Here is an 18,598-nt window from a genome sequence, read left to right on the forward strand (position 1 = left end):
TTTGATACCAAAATTTTGTATGTGGGCGTGTGTTGATTTGATACCAAAATTTTAAATAGGCTTTGATGAATAGATAAGAAGGATCTTCAGGACTGTTGTAAAATGAACATTAATATTACATTGCTATTCTGATCAGGTTGAAATGTATTAGATAATTTGTATTGGAATATCGTTGTGTGAACGAAGCCACGACTGGACGGCTTGTAGCCTCCATTTTTGATCCACAGACAACTCGAGATACCACAGATTATTACTGAAAATAAAGTTAATGAATGAATGAATGAATATTTTATTCACACCAGTAACAAAATAATAACAAAAACACAAACAATAGAAGTAGTTACTAGTTACTATGAAAACTAAGTATAAATGATTAGAGTTTTGTTTTCATTACATTGAAATAATAAAGAATTCAAGGAAGTTACGTTGAAATGTATAAAACAGGTAGGTACCTATCTAGAACTATTGAAAATTTTCCGCACAATAAAAGTAATTATCAACAATCTTATCTGCTACGAGAATGGCGGCTTAATTAATTTTAAAACGGTTTGAATTCGCCGTTTCGTATCTTGTTTATAGGGTTACCTATATTATAAATTAACTTAATTAAGAATTTAAAACTTCTTTAAAGATACCGGCATTTTTTAGAGTTCATGGGGGTTTATGTTTCATATAATATGATGAATTCTTACAATAATAATTATTTATCACTACATAATATAAAACAAAATCGCTATCTCTGTCCCTATGCCCCTATGTCCCTTTGTATGCTTAAATCTTTTAAACTACGCAACGGATTTTGATGCGGTTTTTTCTAATAGATAGAGTGATTCAAGAGGAAGGTTTAAGTATATAATTTATTAGGTTTTAGACAAAGCGGGCGAAGCCGTGATAAACTGATTAAAAAAGGATTAAATGGGTTAAATTTTCATAATAAAATAATTCCAAAATACTTTGATAATGTAGGTACATTTATTTAAAATACAGTAGGTATAATTTACGGAATAAGTATCTTTGTTTTGCTATACTGTGTCATAATATGTAGCATTGTTTATCTTATTCTATCAAAATACTAAACAATTGTTTTATTTTGAATGCAACATTGAAGTGGCAAGTAAAACCTAGTGATATGACGTGTATAATGCCGCTATAAGAGCGTATTAAGATTATATATTGATTATATGCAACGTTATCAATTTTTCACAATAAAATTCACACTCAAACAATAGGTCTGCTTTCCAACGTAATTACCTTCTTATATGGCTGTTATTCAATATTATTCTGAAAGAAAATTGGTTTTGTAAAACGGTTTCAATTGGCTGACAATATATGATTATAATATTTAGTGTTATTGTCTGTAATACGTAGTTTTTCAATATCTGCATGCAAAAGAATTGCTAAAATATTCCGGCTAGATATTTAAGCTTTTTTTTTAATTTTAAATACCTAGTAGTTCTGTTCGTAATTATGCAACTTTTTTGCAATTTTAGACTGACTTTTAATTTAAATTCTGCTTTGCCAATTTTTTCGATCATTTCTTTTTAAGATTTTCGAACATATATCTATACATATAATAAATCTGTAGAAGGGTCAATTCTGTACATTGAAAATATTGAAAAAATAAATAGCAGGGGGTGTTACTGGATCGATACCAAACCCAAATATGTGATTAAAAAAATTTTTGTCTGTCTGTCTGTCTGTCTGTCTGTCTGTCTGTCTGTATGTGAAGGCATCACGTGAAAACTAGCGGTTCGATTTCGATGAAACTTGGTATAATTATACCTTATTATCCTGGGCGTAAAATAGGATACTTTTTATCCTGGAAAAATACGTAGAAAAAAATTAATCTTAATTTTTCAGTTTTATCCATAGACGTTGTTCCGTAGAACCGCGAACACACGTTGCGTATTATTATAGGCCTAGCCGTATTTGGGAATTGGGTCCAATAGATATTTATAAGATGTTATTGACAGAGTTACTCAAAATGGAGAAATAACCATCCACGCGAAGACCGACATCCGCGCGGACGGAGTCGCGGGCGGAAGCTAGTCTGCTATAAAATTCTAAACTAAAATTGCACCCAAAAACGTGTCACAATTTTAAGGAAGTGACACTCATGAAAGTGCAATACTGAATACTCGAAAAGCGAGTGTTGCCACACCGTAGTGACGTCAGCATCCTTCAAACGACCCGCCATTGTCGTGAAACAATAGCCCAAAATTGACGTTGCAAATTATTGAATGCCCCATTTCGAAAGTACAAACGGATTATGTAAATGGCCCAATTAATTGTCGCTTTGACGAAAGTGTGGTGTAGATGATCTTAGTATGAGTAATGAGAGTTTCTACTGTGTTATGGATACAGTAAAAAATAGGATTATTAAATTTTGGAAACGTTTTAATAGATTATAACATGTTGTTAAAATATCATCTTAGTCTTAATAATAGCTACAAATTAGGTATTCATTTCGCTCAATGTAGCGCTCATTTCGAAAAATGCCCCAAACACTGTACATAAGACCTTTAAAACTAACTACAAAAATAACTGAGGGTAGAACTGAAAATAAATTTAGATCTACGAAAATATACAATCTATTCCTTTATATCAGTAGACATCGATCTTAGATAAATAGTTTAAACTACTATAATAAATATTATGGATTAGTTTTTCTTTAATTAATTTAATCAGATAATGAAGAAATCTGATCAAGTATACATGTCTAATAAATATTATCCATTCGTGTACCTTTAGATATTGTATATATAATTAGTATATAATTTCCATTTATTTATAACAATGATGAATTCTTAAAGAATCACGATGCATGTACAATTTAGAAAATACACAATATGCTTATGCACAGCACATGTAGCATGAATACACTTGGATGCATTTTGTAAAATTTTATGATGTTTTGTTTTTTGAATTATTTTATTTAGAGACATTTTATAAGTTTAATTTTAGTTCGAAAATACGCCTTTTCTTAAAAAAAAGTCCCAAACATTCACACACACACATCTTTTTTTTGGAATGTTACATTTTTCATGTTTGATTAGGTATATGAAGTTTGTTTTTGTCCTACATAATAAATACATGTTTGAACAATCACATACGTTTACCCTTTAAACTTTAATTAATTATACTTCACGCCACGCATCCGACACGATATCGCACGACATTCCAATCCCATACACTATTATAATGTCCCAAATATCACGTTCCAGGGCGGCATCAACGACTAATGTGATGTTCGCGTCTGCGCCGCTGACAAGACGTGCCTCAGCGCTTCAGTTGGACACATCCGACACTGATAACAAAGGTATGTCGTAAGGTCGTATCGTAGGGTGTAAAACGATTTTCTCATTAAAAATTAATACCTATATAGAAATTTTTTAATTGTTTTTGAATTTTTGGTTTAATTGTGGTAGATATTCACTTTGCTAAGATACCATTGACTTATTGGTTTAGAAAATTTACAGTATCATTTGATAGTTTTGTAGAAGTAGAAAGTAAATTGTAGGAGTTAATTATTAAAAAATGAATTATTTTATGACGAATGTTATTTTTTTGTATCTTTACGTCGAGCATTTTTCGCCGTCATTACATTGTTATAAATATTCTTATTTTCATATACTTTCTTGAATTTTTGTACGCATCACACAGCTTTTGCTATTGAATAGGAAATATTGAACACTCTTTCGCTTTAGCACCGCATGTAGTTTACTTTTAGGTAATATCTAGTCTAGCAGCTATGCTATTCGGAGCTTTATTTTGCTTAGGTATTGAAAATTGGTGTATAACTGTATAGTAATAAATATACCATTGCTATATTTGGTTAAGTATCTAGTAAGATTTTTGTGTTTTGTTTTAAATATTGTTTTGTTAAAAAAATTTTCATAAAAATGATATCTTTATTGCAAAAAATGTTTATGTATTGAAAATGTTATTTTTACGCTGCTAAGGATTAATGTTTTCGAGTTTCCGTGAGTATTAAAAATGTTTTTTTAGCTAAAGTGGAATAATAAAAAAGGATTTATTTTAATAGTGAATCGAATGTAGAAATAAAAAATAATAATCCTATTCTCGGTAGTCGGTTCTACTATTTGATACAATTATGAAAGTAGACAATCCCACTAAAGAATTCATTATTTCGCTTCTACAAATATCAAATGAAATTTTCAGTGTATTAGATTCATACTAATATTATAAATGCGAAAGTAACTCTGTCTGTCTGTCTGTTACTCAATCACGCCTTAACTACTGAACCAATTTGCATGATATTTGGTATATAGATATTTTGATACCCGAGAAAGGACATAGGCTACTTTTTACCCCGGGACATAGGTTTGGTTTTATCACGGAAATCCCACGGGAACAGGAACTATGTGGGTTTTTCTTTGACTGCGCGGGCGAAACCGCGGGCGGAAAGCTTGTATTTAAATAAACGTAATTCGTAAACGCCATTAAGTTTGAATCTTACTGTAGCAAATACTTTACCACAAATAAGTGCGCGCGCGTATTGTTGAATGGAACATTCCGGAACGTTCCAGACGAATCGGAGCGTTCGCCGGCTTCCACGTGGACGTCGGTGGCCCGGCGGCGCACGGACCTGGTGCCGACGGTGCCGGCCCCGCGCGCGCCAGGTAGGGCGTACTCTATGACGCGCCTGGACAGGCTGCCCGCGCCCTCCGTGCAACACCTCCACAGGAGCCGTATGTATTGTGTGCTGGTTGCCGGTGACGCTTGGGTTTCACCTCTGCCTCTGCTAGGGTTCTGTTGATAACGCTTGGTGTTTTCCCTGCTAGGGTTTTGTTGATAACGCTTAATTAGGCTCTGCCTCGGTAGGGTTCTGTTGATAATGCTTGGGTTTCGCCTCTACTTGGGTTTTATTGATAACGATTCATTGCACCACCTGAACCGGAGCCGTATGTATTGTGTGCTGGTTGCCGGGTGACGCTTGGGTTTCACCTCTGCCTCTGCTAGGGTTCTGTTGATAACGCTTCATTGGGCTCTGCCTCTGCTAGGGTTCTGTTTAAAACGCTTGGTTTTCACCGCTGCTCCTACGGTTGTTTTGGTAACACTGGTTTTCATTTGTGCTAGGGTTTTGTGGTAACGCTTGGTTTTCTTCTCTGCTCCTAGGGTCTTGTTGATAACGCTTGGTGTTTTCCTTGCTAGGATTCTGTTGATAACGCTTCATTAGGCTCTGCCTCGCTAGGGTTCTGTTTAAAACGCTTGGTTTTCACCGCTGCTCCTACGGTTGTTTTGGTAACACTGGTTTTCATCTGTGCTAGGGTTTTGTGGTAACGCTTGGTTTTCTTCTGCTGCTAGGGTTCTGTGGATAATCCTTCATTGGGCTCTGCCTGCTCTGCCTCAACTAGGGTTCACTTGGTAACGTTTCGTATTCATAATAAGGGTTTTGTGGATTTGTTGATAAGGCTTGCTTTCGCTGCTAAGGTCCTGAAAACGCTTATTGAGGGTTCTCGTGTTAACGCTTGGTTCACATCTCTGCTAAAGATCTTGTTGATAACGCTTGGTTATCGCTTCTGCTAGGGAATCGTTGATAACGTTGACAAAGTAATGCTTGGTTTCCTTTCTGCCTCAGCTAGGGTTTTGTTTAACGCTTCGGATTCACAATTAGTGTTTGTGGATTTGTTGATAAGACTTAGCTTTTTTCTCTGCCTCTGCTGCTAAGTCTATGTTGATAACGCTTGGTTTGTGTTTTCTGCTAGAGTTGGTTTGTTAACGTTTCGGTTTCGCCCCTGCTAGGTTTGTCTTGATAACGCTGTGTTCCATATCTCATGCTAGGGGTTTGTTAATAATGCTTTTGTTTCGGGTTTGCCTTTGCTAGGATTCTGTCGTAATTCTCCTGATAGGATAACTGTAATGAATAGGTACATGCGTAAAAGGTCAATAACGCTATGAACTTTAGCTTCCTGCTGGTTGCTGAAGGTTCTGTCATTAATAAACTTGTTTTTGCTAACATTTCCGATAGGAGTTAAAATTTAGGTAAACAGGTTAATTTACTGGTGATTACTTATAGTGAAATTGGACAAAGAGAGGGTAGAAGTACACAGAAATAAATTTTAGAGTAAATGAACTTACCAGTTAACAAGGCATTTCAATTTACTAACATTATATGCTACATTCATGTTTCCTCTCGATTTAGAACCATTTTCTTAATAATTTTTCTGAAATGTTTTTATGTTCTCCATCTCCATCATCATCATCATCATATTACCTTCTCTTTAGTATATTATGTATGCTTATTTTTGGTTAGATCGCGGGTTGATTTTGTTATTTATCAATAATGCTTTATTTATTTCTTCCTTTAGTTAAGTTTGCTTCCTTCTGTGACGTTGAATTACTTCGTGAATTTCGAAATGGAAAATTTGATGATAGGACTTAAATAATAATTTTCCTTTGATGACATTATTTTATGTCGCATGATTCCGTTATAATTCACCTGAGAAAACTATTCGAAATATTAGCTTACATTCGAAATGTGTTTTTGAATTACTAATTTTTTTTCTTCTTCTTTAATAATACATCTCAAACGTTTTGTTAAAGTTAAAGTTAAGTTGGTATCTTAATTTGAAATATAATTGCTTCATAAATGTGAATTGTTGACAAACTCTTATATGTTCTTCATCTTCTATATCAGAAGTTTAGCATTTTTTGTTGTGTTCTAGTGCTGTCGATAAAATTAAAAATAATTCAAGCGCTTTGTCTTGTGTTTGTGTTAATTCCCATTTATCGTGCTTATTTTGTGTATTCCTAAGTTTTGTTACCTGTAAATTTTTGTGCTAATCATGGAAAATAATGTCTTTAACATCTACGTGTATCGAGATAGTTCTATATCTCGTAATGTTTGTTAAAACATGTTTTATTGTTTGTTAAAAGTTTGTACGCATCTAAAAGGTGCCAAGGATCTTTACTTCTGCTGTACAGGTAAAATATTTATCTTCTCTCAATATTGTTACATACAGATTATAATTTTTCTAAGTACATATATTTATTGTTTATTATAACCTCTAATATGCTTTTATAAAACCGTTAAAATATTATGTTACCTGTTTTAAATGTCATTACGGTCTATCCCTAACGTTTTGTATTCCTTTAAGCGCTTAATGTTGACAGCACTTTCTTGCAAAATAACAAAAGTATATCTGTATGTAACAATATACTCTATCTCTTCCTTTCTCTTACGGTAAGTGGGAAATCTCTTTTATTATATCTTTGCACTGTAAATGACCTACGGCTATTAACACTTGCTTAAACACTGATGCTAAATATTGAATAATTTGCACTTGCTCTAATGTAAGCTAAAATAATGTTTCATGTTTAAGTTGGCACATACTTTATACACTATCATAACCTTTAATTTTTATAAATAAATATTATTGATTGAATTAATTAAAAATTACGATAATAAGACGAAAACTTATTGCTCAAACTATCAGATATAAATTGTAGTATACATATTATAATATTTATATATTAAAAAAAACCATCACCAAACACATACAGTATACACTCTTTTTATGGAGAAATCCTGTGTTAGATAACTCTCATAGTTTTTATGGTAGTTATGTCTGGTTCTCAGAGGTTTACATCATAATATATTGTTTCAATTCACCAAATCGCAGGAACACATTCTAACTTCGGAACTGGAAAATATACCAGGAGTTTAAAAAATAGACGATTTTACAGATTTTGAGGTGTTCTTTTTAAATTTCCACTCGCGATCCCTGTTAGCGCCCCTATATCAAAATAAATTACGTTGTACAGCAATTTTTGAGTTATATCTCTTCAAAATGTGCAGTTTGTCAAACTAGAGAAATTTCTAACATTTTATAATATCACAGCGTGAGTGGGAAAAAAAATACCCCGTCCGATTAGGGCCCTTCTGGCCTCCTCCACTCAAGCGACAGCTCAAGCCGAGGTTCGTGGTCCCCGTCAAGGGGGGACGCCCTTGTGCATGTCGCTACCAGGGTGAACCTTCAGGTCACCCCCGCGTCCGCGTTAAAATGTAGAAGCCCTTCTGGCTAACATTGAGAAACACCTTACAAAAAAAAAAAAGGAAAAAATACGCGCCACTTAGTGGTAAATTCGTAAATTTCACAACAAAATCTTTACAATCACACATTTTCATAACTTTTAAACAAATTTCAGGTCAAAAAGTTTTCTACAATTATAAAAATTTGCTTTGCTATTTGATGTGCTATGCACAGCTGATACATGCAGGATTTCTCCATAAATTTTACATGGTCGTTTCTCACATACACTTGGGTATACAATCACGTATATACATGTAATATTTTTGGTCATATCCATGTATATTAATGAAATGTTGGTATGTATGTGCGCACAGAGGGGCGGTCCGGCGACACGACGCCCGGCTCGCGGCCCGGCAGCGCGCTGTCCGGCGCCGGCGTGGTGCGGCGCGCCAGCTCGGCGCCGCGCCGCCCGCGCCCCGCCTCCATCGCCGGCACCGGCTGCAACACGCCGCGGGGTGAGTGTGTGCGCACAGAGGGGCGGTCCGGCGACACGACGCCCGGCTCGCGGCCCGGCAGCGCGCTGTCCGGCGCCGGCGTGGTGCGGCGCGCCAGCTCGGCGCCGCGCCGCCCGCGCCCCGCCTCCATCGCCGGCACCGGCTGCAACACGCCGCGGGGTGAGTGTGTGCGCACAGAGGGGCGGTCCGGCGACACGACGCCCGGCTCGCGGCCCGGCAGCGCGCTGTCCGGCGCCGGCGTGGTGCGGCGCGCCAGCTCGGCGCCGCGCCGCCCGCGCCCCGCCTCCATCGCCGGCACCGGCTGCAACACGCCGCGGGGTGAGTGTGTGCGCACAGAGGGGCGGTCCGGCGACACGACGCCCGGCTCGCGGCCCGGCAGCGCGCTGTCCGGCGCCGGCGTGGTGCGGCGCGCCAGCTCGGCGCCGCGCCGCCCGCGCCCCGCCTCCATCGCCGGCACCGGCTGCAACACGCCGCGGGGTGAGTGTGTGCGCACAGAGGGGCGGTCCGGCGACACGACGCCCGGCTCGCGGCCCGGCAGCGCGCTGTCCGGCGCCGGCGTGGTGCGGCGCGCCAGCTCGGCGCCGCGCCGCCCGCGCCCCGCCTCCATCGCCGGCACCGGCTGCAACACGCCGCGGGGTGAGTGTGGCCACGGACAGATCGAAACTAATAAAAAAAAGACGTGTGGCACTCGGGGACTGCCGCGGTAAGGCTATTGCGTGCTATGCCTTCAAGCCACACCTCCGCCCGTCGGAGTAGGAAGCGTGAGGTTTTTCGTTACGGAATTTCTCGATTCGGTCCCCGCGCTCAAGGCCCGCGATAGAAGCTATGCAATAGCTTAAAAATTAGATGTGAAATGGAACCATTGGAAGGCTTTAGTTTTTAAATAAAAAGTCAATCTAAAAATTAGGTTCACCCAATTCAAATTTACGACGTAACAACTCACGAATTTAGAACCTCCTCCTTTTTTGCCAAAGCTCAACAACAAATATAAAAAAATTCAAAAACAGAAAAAACCCTAAAGTGAGGCAGCCCTTCGCCGAGCCGTGTGCCACGCAATAAACTACGAAATTTATTCACACTTGAATTTTTTGACGAATAAAATGGCGAATATTGGCCAATAAATGAAATTTAGATTAATTTAATTTCAAATATTTATACTAAAAACTCTTACTTATATAAATGTTTATTTTCCAGGTGAGCTAGGCAGTGCAAGCGCGGCCAGCACACCAGCGGTGTCCCGCGACGGGTCGACAGTGGCCCGGCCCGCGTCCGCGCCGCGCCGGCCACGCCCGCTGTCCCTGCACGTTGCTAACACTCCCACTAGTGCGGGGAAACCGGGTACGATTGATATTGTAGTTTATAATTGTGTAATAATTGGTTTTTAGGGGAAAACTAGACAGCCTTGTGACAGAAATAGATGGAATTGAAATGGAAGCAAACCAGTTTAAAAAAAACTGTTTAAAGTTTTGAGGTAACAAAACCACAAAAAAAAAAAACAATCGAATTGCCTCCACCTGTTTTTGAATTGGTTGAAATTATTGAATGCTTATTGCTTATTCCAAAAGCGTTTAGACACGTATTGAAATAGGAAAATATCGTTTGTATCTCAACTCCTATAAATAGCTAAAAATAAGCAAAACTTTTTTTTTTCGAAAGATTTTTTATTAAATAAATTTAAAAATTAAATTAATGAAATAAATATCATTCCCTAAAGTGATTTCAAGATTTTTTTTTAATAATTGTATTTTGTGTATTACAGCAGCACCTTTGGGTCCCGGCGAAGGCAAGCCGCCCGTTCACAGAAAGCCAAAACCAGCCAAAGAACACGAAAAGGTGAATTATTCCTTTGTTTTTACGGTATTTTTCTATATTTTATTTGTTATTCACGCTAATTACCGATTAACAATTTTTTTGATATTGTAGTCCGTAATTTAAGAAAAAAAATATCTTCCCTTGTTTGAATGTTTAAAATTAAAAAATATATTTTTTTTACAGAAGGGAGGCAAATCGCTGTCAGTATCGCCGGGCCCGCGGGACCTCGTTGTCGACGATATGTCCAAGGTAATATGTCCATAATTATATTTTGTAACGAGAACAAAATAAATAAAACTAAAATATAATATTTTAACGTCATATTTCTTGATAAAGGCAAATAAAACACAGATCGTACTTTAACTAATTAGCTGTGCTCTGCGGTTTCACCCGCATTGCTCCGCTCCTTTTGATCTTAGCGTGATGATATAAAGCCTATAAGCCTTTCTCGATAAATGGGCTATCTAACACCGAAAGAATTTTTCAAATCGAACCAGTAGTTCCTGAGATTAGCGCGTTCAAACAAACAAACTCTTCAGCTTTATAATATTAGTATAGATTATAGTATATAGATTTGATCAAGGCGGTCTACTGGTTAATTGTCTATACTCTATGGTTAATTTTTGATAGAATATAAACATAGCTGTTAAATTAATTAAAGAATTATTTCCAGTCGGTGACGTCGGAGATACGGCAAGTGGACGCTCAAGAGGTGACGCAGAAGCTCGAAGCGCTGCAGGTCACTGACGATGCGCCTGCGCATAATCACGTTAGTTTATTTTTTATATATTTTAAACCTCTCACCTTTTTATGGGCAATAAAAAAATTAGAGTTTATATTGATTTTGTGGAAGTACATTTAAATACGTTTTATTTGTTATTTAAAAAGGTATAAAATATGCAGTGAAAATGCATTAAATTGGAATTTAAAAAATATTATTATTATTAATTTAAATCAACATAATGTGTATTGTATTTGAAAGCTCGCAATATAATAAGCTAAATTGCTTATTGAGTGAGAATATTTAGATTTCTAAGATTTTTTTAAAATCGTTCTAACATCCTTGCATCTTAATTTTAATTCAATGAAACATATCATTTACAGACAATCGAAAACGTAGAGAACATAGAAGCCAAAATAGAAACGAACACACATAAAGTACAAGAGAATAGAACAGAAGAGAAGATGGAAGTGCAGAAGGAGACACAGAAGGAGACGCAGAAAGAGACACAGAAAGAGACACAGAAGGAGACACAGAAGGAGCCACAGAAGGTGGAGCCGAAGAAGGAATCTTCTGTTGAAAAGACTGAGGAGAATGAAATGACTGGTATGTGTACTTGTCAAACCTAATTACTAAAATTGAACATAAACCAAAGCTACATAGACTTTTCATCTTCTATTGTAAATTGTTCAGACAATACATTATATTATGTTTGTGAAGTAGTGTGGCATTTTTTATTTCTTGTGGTCGAAACGTGGCTTTTGTCTGGTTGTGTTGTTTATTATATTTAGCGTTTCGATAGCAATAGTTATTTCTTATTCAAGTCAGGGTCCATGAGTGTAAATTGAATTATTATCATGGCATCTAAAAGTGTTCAATTATCCCATTTTAGTATTTTATTAAAGGCTAGGTTATACCTAAATAACGATGTGTAAGCCTTATTGTATTATTGAAGTTATACTTCTTTTGGCGCGATGGAGAAAAATGATGAGAGTGAATTTTTACGACACACACACTGACACCTAAATTTAACAGCATGAAGTTAGTTCTAGGTGGTATGAAAATTGATAACTGTGTTCAAGTTGTACATTCTAGTATTTTTTTCCATACGCCAAAGAAGTATAACTTCTAACATAAATATACACACTCTTTTTTTGGTATAGTTTCTGTAAAAACACAATGGATGAACATTGAAACATTTAATTTGGCAGCGTCAATGATATCGCGCCGCATCACAACGGAGGAGGAAGCGAAGGCCGCGCTCGCGGAGCGGAGACGGCGCGCCAGGGAGGAGCTCGAGAGACAGGCCGAGCTCGAGAGGCTCAGGTGAGATGGGACTTGGGACCTGGGAGATGCGGACTTGGGACCTGGGACTTGGGAGATAGTGAATGGGCTTGGGACCTGGGACTTGGGAGATAGCTAATGGGTTTGGGACCTGGGACTTGGGAGATAGCGAATGGGTTTGGGACCTGGGACTTGGGACTTGGATAGGAAATGTTGGATGATTTAGGAGTTAGGTCTTGGGGACTTGAAAAATAATGCGTAAAAACACGCTGAAATGTATGAAATTATTGTATTGTGATCGTTCCTTGATAAGTGTACAAAGTGTGAATTAATTTGTTCGTATAAAGGGAGTTAAAATGGGGTTAAAAAGTGAAACATCTGTATGTCACAGGTATGTAAACCTGTGAAAAAACGAGGAATGTGCCAGTTAAAGTAATTTGAATTTCGACCACCACAATATGTTTTAAAATGTAATGTTTTCCACAGATTGCAGCGCGAAGCCGAGGAGGAAGCGGAGCGGCAGCGGCAGGAGGAGGAGCGGCAGCGGCGCGAGGAGGAGGAGGCGCGCGAGCTGGCCGCGCTGCAGCGCCGCCACGAGGAGGAGAAGCTGCAGCGGGCCATACAGGTGCGGGGGAGTGGGGGGAGGGGGAGGAGCGGCAGCGGCGCGAGGAGGAGGAGATAGAACTTTTGACTAGACTATTCAGGGAAATTTTGATTAGATGGAATTAAAAAAATTAGTGGAAAATTGACGCATATTAAAAAAGATGATAAATTTTTGAAGTGAAACTTCTTTGGGCGCGTTTAGAGTGAAATTTCAAGATCCTATCATAGCAATACCGTCACATCAAGGAATAAGGCAACGATTTTCGTGTATTGGAATCTTGCCAAATAAGTTTTACTTCTAACACGTGTTTGACCACACATGCTTTTTTTTTAATTATATCTGCATGTTATTTTTTACTAAAATACAATAAATGTTTCACTCTGCAGGCGCAGCAGCAGCTCGAGCGCGAGGAAGCGGAGCGGAAGGCGCGCGAGGAGGCGGAGAAGATCGCGCGCGCGAAGGAGGAGGAGGAGAAGCGGCGCGCCGGGGAGCTGGCCGAGCGGCGCCGGGCGGCAGAGCTCGAGCGGGAGGAGAGGGAGAGGCTCGCGCGCAAGCAGCGGGTGGAGGCCATCATGGCCAGGACGCGCCTCAAGCGGGTGAGCGGCAGTGTGGGGAGCAGCGAGTAGAGGCAGTCTGGGGAGCAGCGGGGGTGCGGCAGTGAAGGGAGCTGCGGGGGCGGCAGTGAAGGGAGCTGCGGGGGGTGGCAGTGAAGGGAGCTGCGGGGGAGCGGCTGTGTGGGGAGCAGCGGGGGAGTGGCAGTGTGGGGAGCAGCGGGGGAGTTACCTAGACGCACACGTAATAATGACAGCTTGGTCTAGACGTGACGTCAGTTATAACAAAGCACCGCGCAGTCGGCAAACAGCAGCTTAAGCTCTTTAGCTATCAAAAGCACAATAAATAAATACCAAAAAATTACTTTAAAAGTTCCAATCTAAAATGTTACCCTATCTTTTCAGCAAGCTGAAGAGGACAAGAAGAAGCAAGAGCAAGAACAGAAACCCGCTGAGAGTCAGCCGTCAGCCGACACACAAAAGCAAGCACAAGCGAACGACGCGCCGAAAGACAGCGCTGACAACAGCGACGCTGCGAAACCCGCTGAGACTGTACAAGTTGCTGAACTACCTAAATCAGCGTACGAAATTGCTGAAAAAAATGAAAAAACAACTTTAAATACAGAGGCAGAGAGTCAAAATTCGGTTACAGAAGTGAAGACGGAAAGTGCAATTGTTGATACAGTGCAAAGTGAAGATAATGTACCTAGTGTGACGGATAACAGCAACGGGAATGTACAAACGGCGGATCTGCTTTCGCTTGCAACTAGTCAGGTATGTGTGAAAGTAAAAAAAATATTTATTAATAGATAAATCAAACATAGTTTATTTTGTTATCGTTGTTTAATTCGATAATTTGTGAAAAAAAGAACAGGTCCATTGCGAGATATCATTATAAACTATGTTTTTTCAATCATGAGCAGTGCTTTTTCTCGTTTGAGTATGATTTATGAATCAATTACTTTAAATATGCTTATAATTAGCAGCTAAGTTAGACAGCTATCACCTATAGCATTTTTCCAATTATGTCACATTGAATATGAACAACCAATATATCATAAAATAATGTTTATAAGCAATAAATATTTTTTTTTAATTTCCAGCCTGAAGAGAATTCATCTCACGATGGTCGCGAGCAGCCGCACGCCGCCAACAATGGCAACGTTACTGCCGACCTGCTGGGACTGTCCGACGACAATGAGGTAAATTGTCATTAATTAATTATTTTACTATATTTAATTGGTTACTATCGGTGAAAAATTTAAATGGCAAAAAACAAAACTTATCAAAAAGCTGAATAATGGCTCTTAAAACTTTAATGCTACTATTAAAGCAGACTTAAAATTAAATCAAAAATTTTGTAGATTTCTCCAATACGATAATATTTACAAACGAATCAATATTTTGTTTCCAGAGTAAGGACACCACCGGCGAGCAGTCGACCATCAAACAAATCGACAACGCGAGCCAACCGGAGGCCAACAACGGCAACGTGTCGAGCGTGGCCCACGTTGGCCACATATCCGCCAACTTCATCCAAACGGAACGCATGGCGGAACACAACCAGAAGATCGAGAAGCTTCTCGACGACGACTTCACCACGCACAACGGCCACGGGCTCAATCACCCGCTGACGTTGCAAAATGCGATCTAATTTGTATGGAATAAGGTTGAGAATCGCTTGGTCGAGCGTGCGTATTGGCTAGTCTTGTACTAGGCGCTCTTATTCACTGAGAGGTCGAGTGTGATGGCAAATGATGACCAAATCGTTTGCGTTAAGGCTCAAATTCGATTGTACTGTCGTATTGGCCAAGCTTGCCATGCAAAAAGATTATATTACTTCAAAATAGAGTTCAAATTCGTTTGGCTAAATGCAATCGGGCTAGAGATACGTTGGAAAAGCGAATGAATTCTACGTTCTAAATTTCGATTTGTTATGTGTAGATTTACATTGTAAAATAAAATCTAATACCAACGTAATAGATATGAAATTTTATTGATCTTAATCTTAATATTGACCATATAAGTCCTTGAAGAAAGAAATATTTCTGTAAATATACGGGCTAAGAGCATTTAATCCATTGAAAATAATACAAAACTTATGAAATACAACAAAAAATTAGAAAAAAACCAAAGTTCAACGAGAAATGAATTCCGTTCACTTTGCCAAAGTTTATCGTCATGATGTTTATTTTTAAATAAAACGATGGTGCCTTTGATTTTTGAAATTCGGTGCTGTTTCCCAAAATACTAGCCAATATGTATGCATTGACGGGGTAATGATTCGATATATATACAGATACACAAAAATTACGATATGTAATTAAAATGTCTGTAATAATATATCGAAAATGTTGGCACATGTAATATTCAATGTAATTATTGCATTTATAAAGCAAATCCAAGATTCTATTAAGAACAATAATATATTAGCTTATTTTGCTGTATAAGCGATATTATTCACCGCTTGACGTTCCTCGTGTTTTAGAAAATTAAAAAAATAATAATAATAATATTTTCATATTGGAGTAACATTAGATCACTAGGGATGTAACGGGATTAACTGTCATTAAATCATCAATTAATTGTCATTAATTTTTGATTTGTTCGTTGGTCGGATAGGTTGTGTATAGGAGAGCTGTGCTTACAGTGTATACAATAATTATTATTATAAGTTTTTATTTATTGTGATTTTTTTTTATTAATGAAAATTATGATCAAATACATTGTTTGGTTTCTTTTTTCAATTTTGCAGACGTTTCGTTTTGTTGTTTTTTTTTATAAAAGTTCAATCGAAGTGAAATCGATTACATGTTTTATTGGCAATTTTCCCTATGTTGCCGACGCTACTGTGCGAGCGAGACGCATATAGCGCGACGCTTGAATGCGAGCGGGATGGACGTATATGTAAATCCTGTACTTTTGCGTGAAATGCACCTTACTTGGGATTTTAACTTGAAGTTCCCAATAGTAGAATATCAAATATTCCCATTAAATGCTTTTTGTCGCCTTTCAAATATCTTAATTGTATGACGTTTATTATTAAAAAAAAACCTCTCGCCAACGGAGGTAGTGAAAAGGGCAGCTTTACATAAAAAAATGTCCCAATATCAAATATAAATAAAATAAATTTAGCCTTATTTATGACAAAGTCATCAGTAAATGAAGTTAAGAAATTTGAAAGGAACACGTCGTTGGCCGCGAACAGTTATATACAATAATGTTAATTTGTTAACTATTAAGTAATTTACATGCATAAACAATTTTTGTATAATAAGTAGTTAGCGTTCTATGAAATTTAATCAATTCTTTTTTTCTAATTAATACAATAATTCCCTTCCTAAGACTAATTTGCTTTTAATTTATATCGAGTTTGTGTCTGTCAACATTGACTCTACTAAATGTATAGACAATATTGACAGACATCAAAATGAACGCCCAAAAACTTGGATAATTTTGAAATATTTATGTATTAGTAGTTGTAACAAATTGTAATAATAATTAATTAATTATTAACCGTAAATAGTCTACGCAGTGATGTGTATATTCCGTTTTTTTATTGCGCTTTAGAGTTGTCTATGGTCCACGAAGGAGGTTGTGTAGTAAGTACCAAGGAGTGAAGAATTTAGATATGTTCAAATTGTGATAGCAAATGCGTGGGAAAAACGAACCATAGACAACAATGCCGTCATATTGCTTCGTAGATTTACAATTTTGCTAATCGTCCATTTTTACGGTTCCCCGATGCGAAATCATGTAATCTGTATACAACAATGGCCTTATTATTTTATTAGCTATTTTTCTTATGATGTTTTGTTTGAGTGCGTATAACGACGGTCCGCCATTTTGATTACGCTTTTCCTAAACTGTTCTAAAATAGGTAGATTTTGTGAAATTCCAATTTAAAAATTACATATCCATAATAAATAGATGGATGAACAAAATGGCGGACGGTCGCACGGCGTGGATGTGTGTATAATGTTACACAAGAAAAGGTTGTCGAGAGCATTGTATTTATCAAATTCGAGACATGGCTTCTATGTATGTTCTATTCTACATTATGTTAGCAATCGATGGATTTATAAGGAGAAAGTTTTAATAAAAAATATTATAAATTTATGAGTTGTTTATTTTTTTACCCTTATCTTCGCTACTTATTCATACCTATTAAATGATCATTATCAGTTCTATTAATGAGTACTTAAATGACTTTGATGCTAATAAATATTAAAGAATCAGTACATTACAATATAAAAATTCGCATATTTAAATCAGTCAGTTATAAGTTAGTTAATGGGCGATGGTTCCACCCTGTGACCTAGTAATAATATATTGGAAACACTTATTCCTGTTTACCAAGAAAAAAACATAACACTATACCATCGATGTGCACAACGCCAATCGACGAATCATCGCACTGAACCATTTAACATTTTTCTTATTAGGTAATTATCATGGAGTTATCAATGATTTCCTTTTACCACAAACATACTTAGGTATTACTTATCTCGCATTTTGGCTGTTTCATTGATCGATGAAGCCCAAAATTTTCGTGTAAATTTTATTTCTTACCTAGTAACCAAATCGGTTTCAACCATTTCGTTACATGATAAATACGTGCTACCTACAACTAAACGGTTGGGTCCAGGTGGTTTTGACTTGATGGCGTTGACGAATTACGTGAAAATATATTGCTGTAAACATAATATCTAATGTAATTCTAGTAATAATTTTGGACCTTAAATCGCAGGTCAATTAACCTAATTAAATGTAGACCGTAACACAATATGCCTTCTACTAAATGATATTCGTCAATTTGGAAAAGGTATTCAATCGCAAATATTAAAATTTAAATTACCTACTTGAGTCAGTTACAGCTTCCCAAAAAATATCAAAATTAAATGCAAACACACCAATTATATTATTGTGGCCCATTAAGATATGAATCACGCATAAATAACACGCCGCGGCCGACCTAACGTAGGAGTTGGCATTGAGTGAAAGCCGAAAATTGTAATAGCGCTCTTTGATCGAATATCGATTCACATTCATATCATTTTATTTAATACTAGATTTCCGCCAGCGGCTTTGCCCACGTAGTCAAAATAAAAATT

The 18,598-nt window shown here is 37.5% G+C and overlaps 1 protein-coding gene across 4 annotated transcripts in view; it reads left to right on the plus strand.

Moving 5' to 3' along the window:
- Positions 1-17,603, plus strand: part of LOC123701084 (protein split ends-like) — a 49,747-nt gene extending 32,144 nt beyond the window's left edge. For 3 of the 4 annotated variants that reach the window (XM_045648509.1, XM_045648510.1, XM_045648511.1), the window contains 14 exons: positions 3,225-3,319; positions 4,551-4,712; positions 8,372-9,148; positions 9,707-9,850; positions 10,272-10,345; positions 10,508-10,573; positions 10,998-11,093; positions 11,429-11,651; positions 12,257-12,371; positions 12,816-12,954; positions 13,320-13,529; positions 13,890-14,258; positions 14,588-14,686; positions 14,899-17,603. In XM_045648509.1, the coding sequence (XP_045504465.1) occupies positions 3,225-3,319; positions 4,551-4,712; positions 8,372-9,148; positions 9,707-9,850; positions 10,272-10,345; positions 10,508-10,573; positions 10,998-11,093; positions 11,429-11,651; positions 12,257-12,371; positions 12,816-12,954; positions 13,320-13,529; positions 13,890-14,258; positions 14,588-14,686; positions 14,899-15,138 (2,809 nt within the window). In that variant the 3' untranslated portion in view covers positions 15,139-17,603. The remainder of the gene's footprint in view (positions 1-3,224; positions 3,320-4,550; positions 4,713-8,371; positions 9,149-9,706; positions 9,851-10,271; positions 10,346-10,507; positions 10,574-10,997; positions 11,094-11,428; positions 11,652-12,256; positions 12,372-12,815; positions 12,955-13,319; positions 13,530-13,889; positions 14,259-14,587; positions 14,687-14,898) is intronic. The other variant, XM_045648512.1, reaches the window with a different exon arrangement.
- Positions 17,604-18,598: the final 995 nt, after the last annotated feature.

Source organism: Colias croceus, chromosome 20, assembly GCF_905220415.1.
Source record: "Colias croceus chromosome 20, ilColCroc2.1".
Lineage (NCBI taxonomy): Eukaryota > Metazoa > Arthropoda > Insecta > Lepidoptera > Pieridae > Colias > Colias croceus.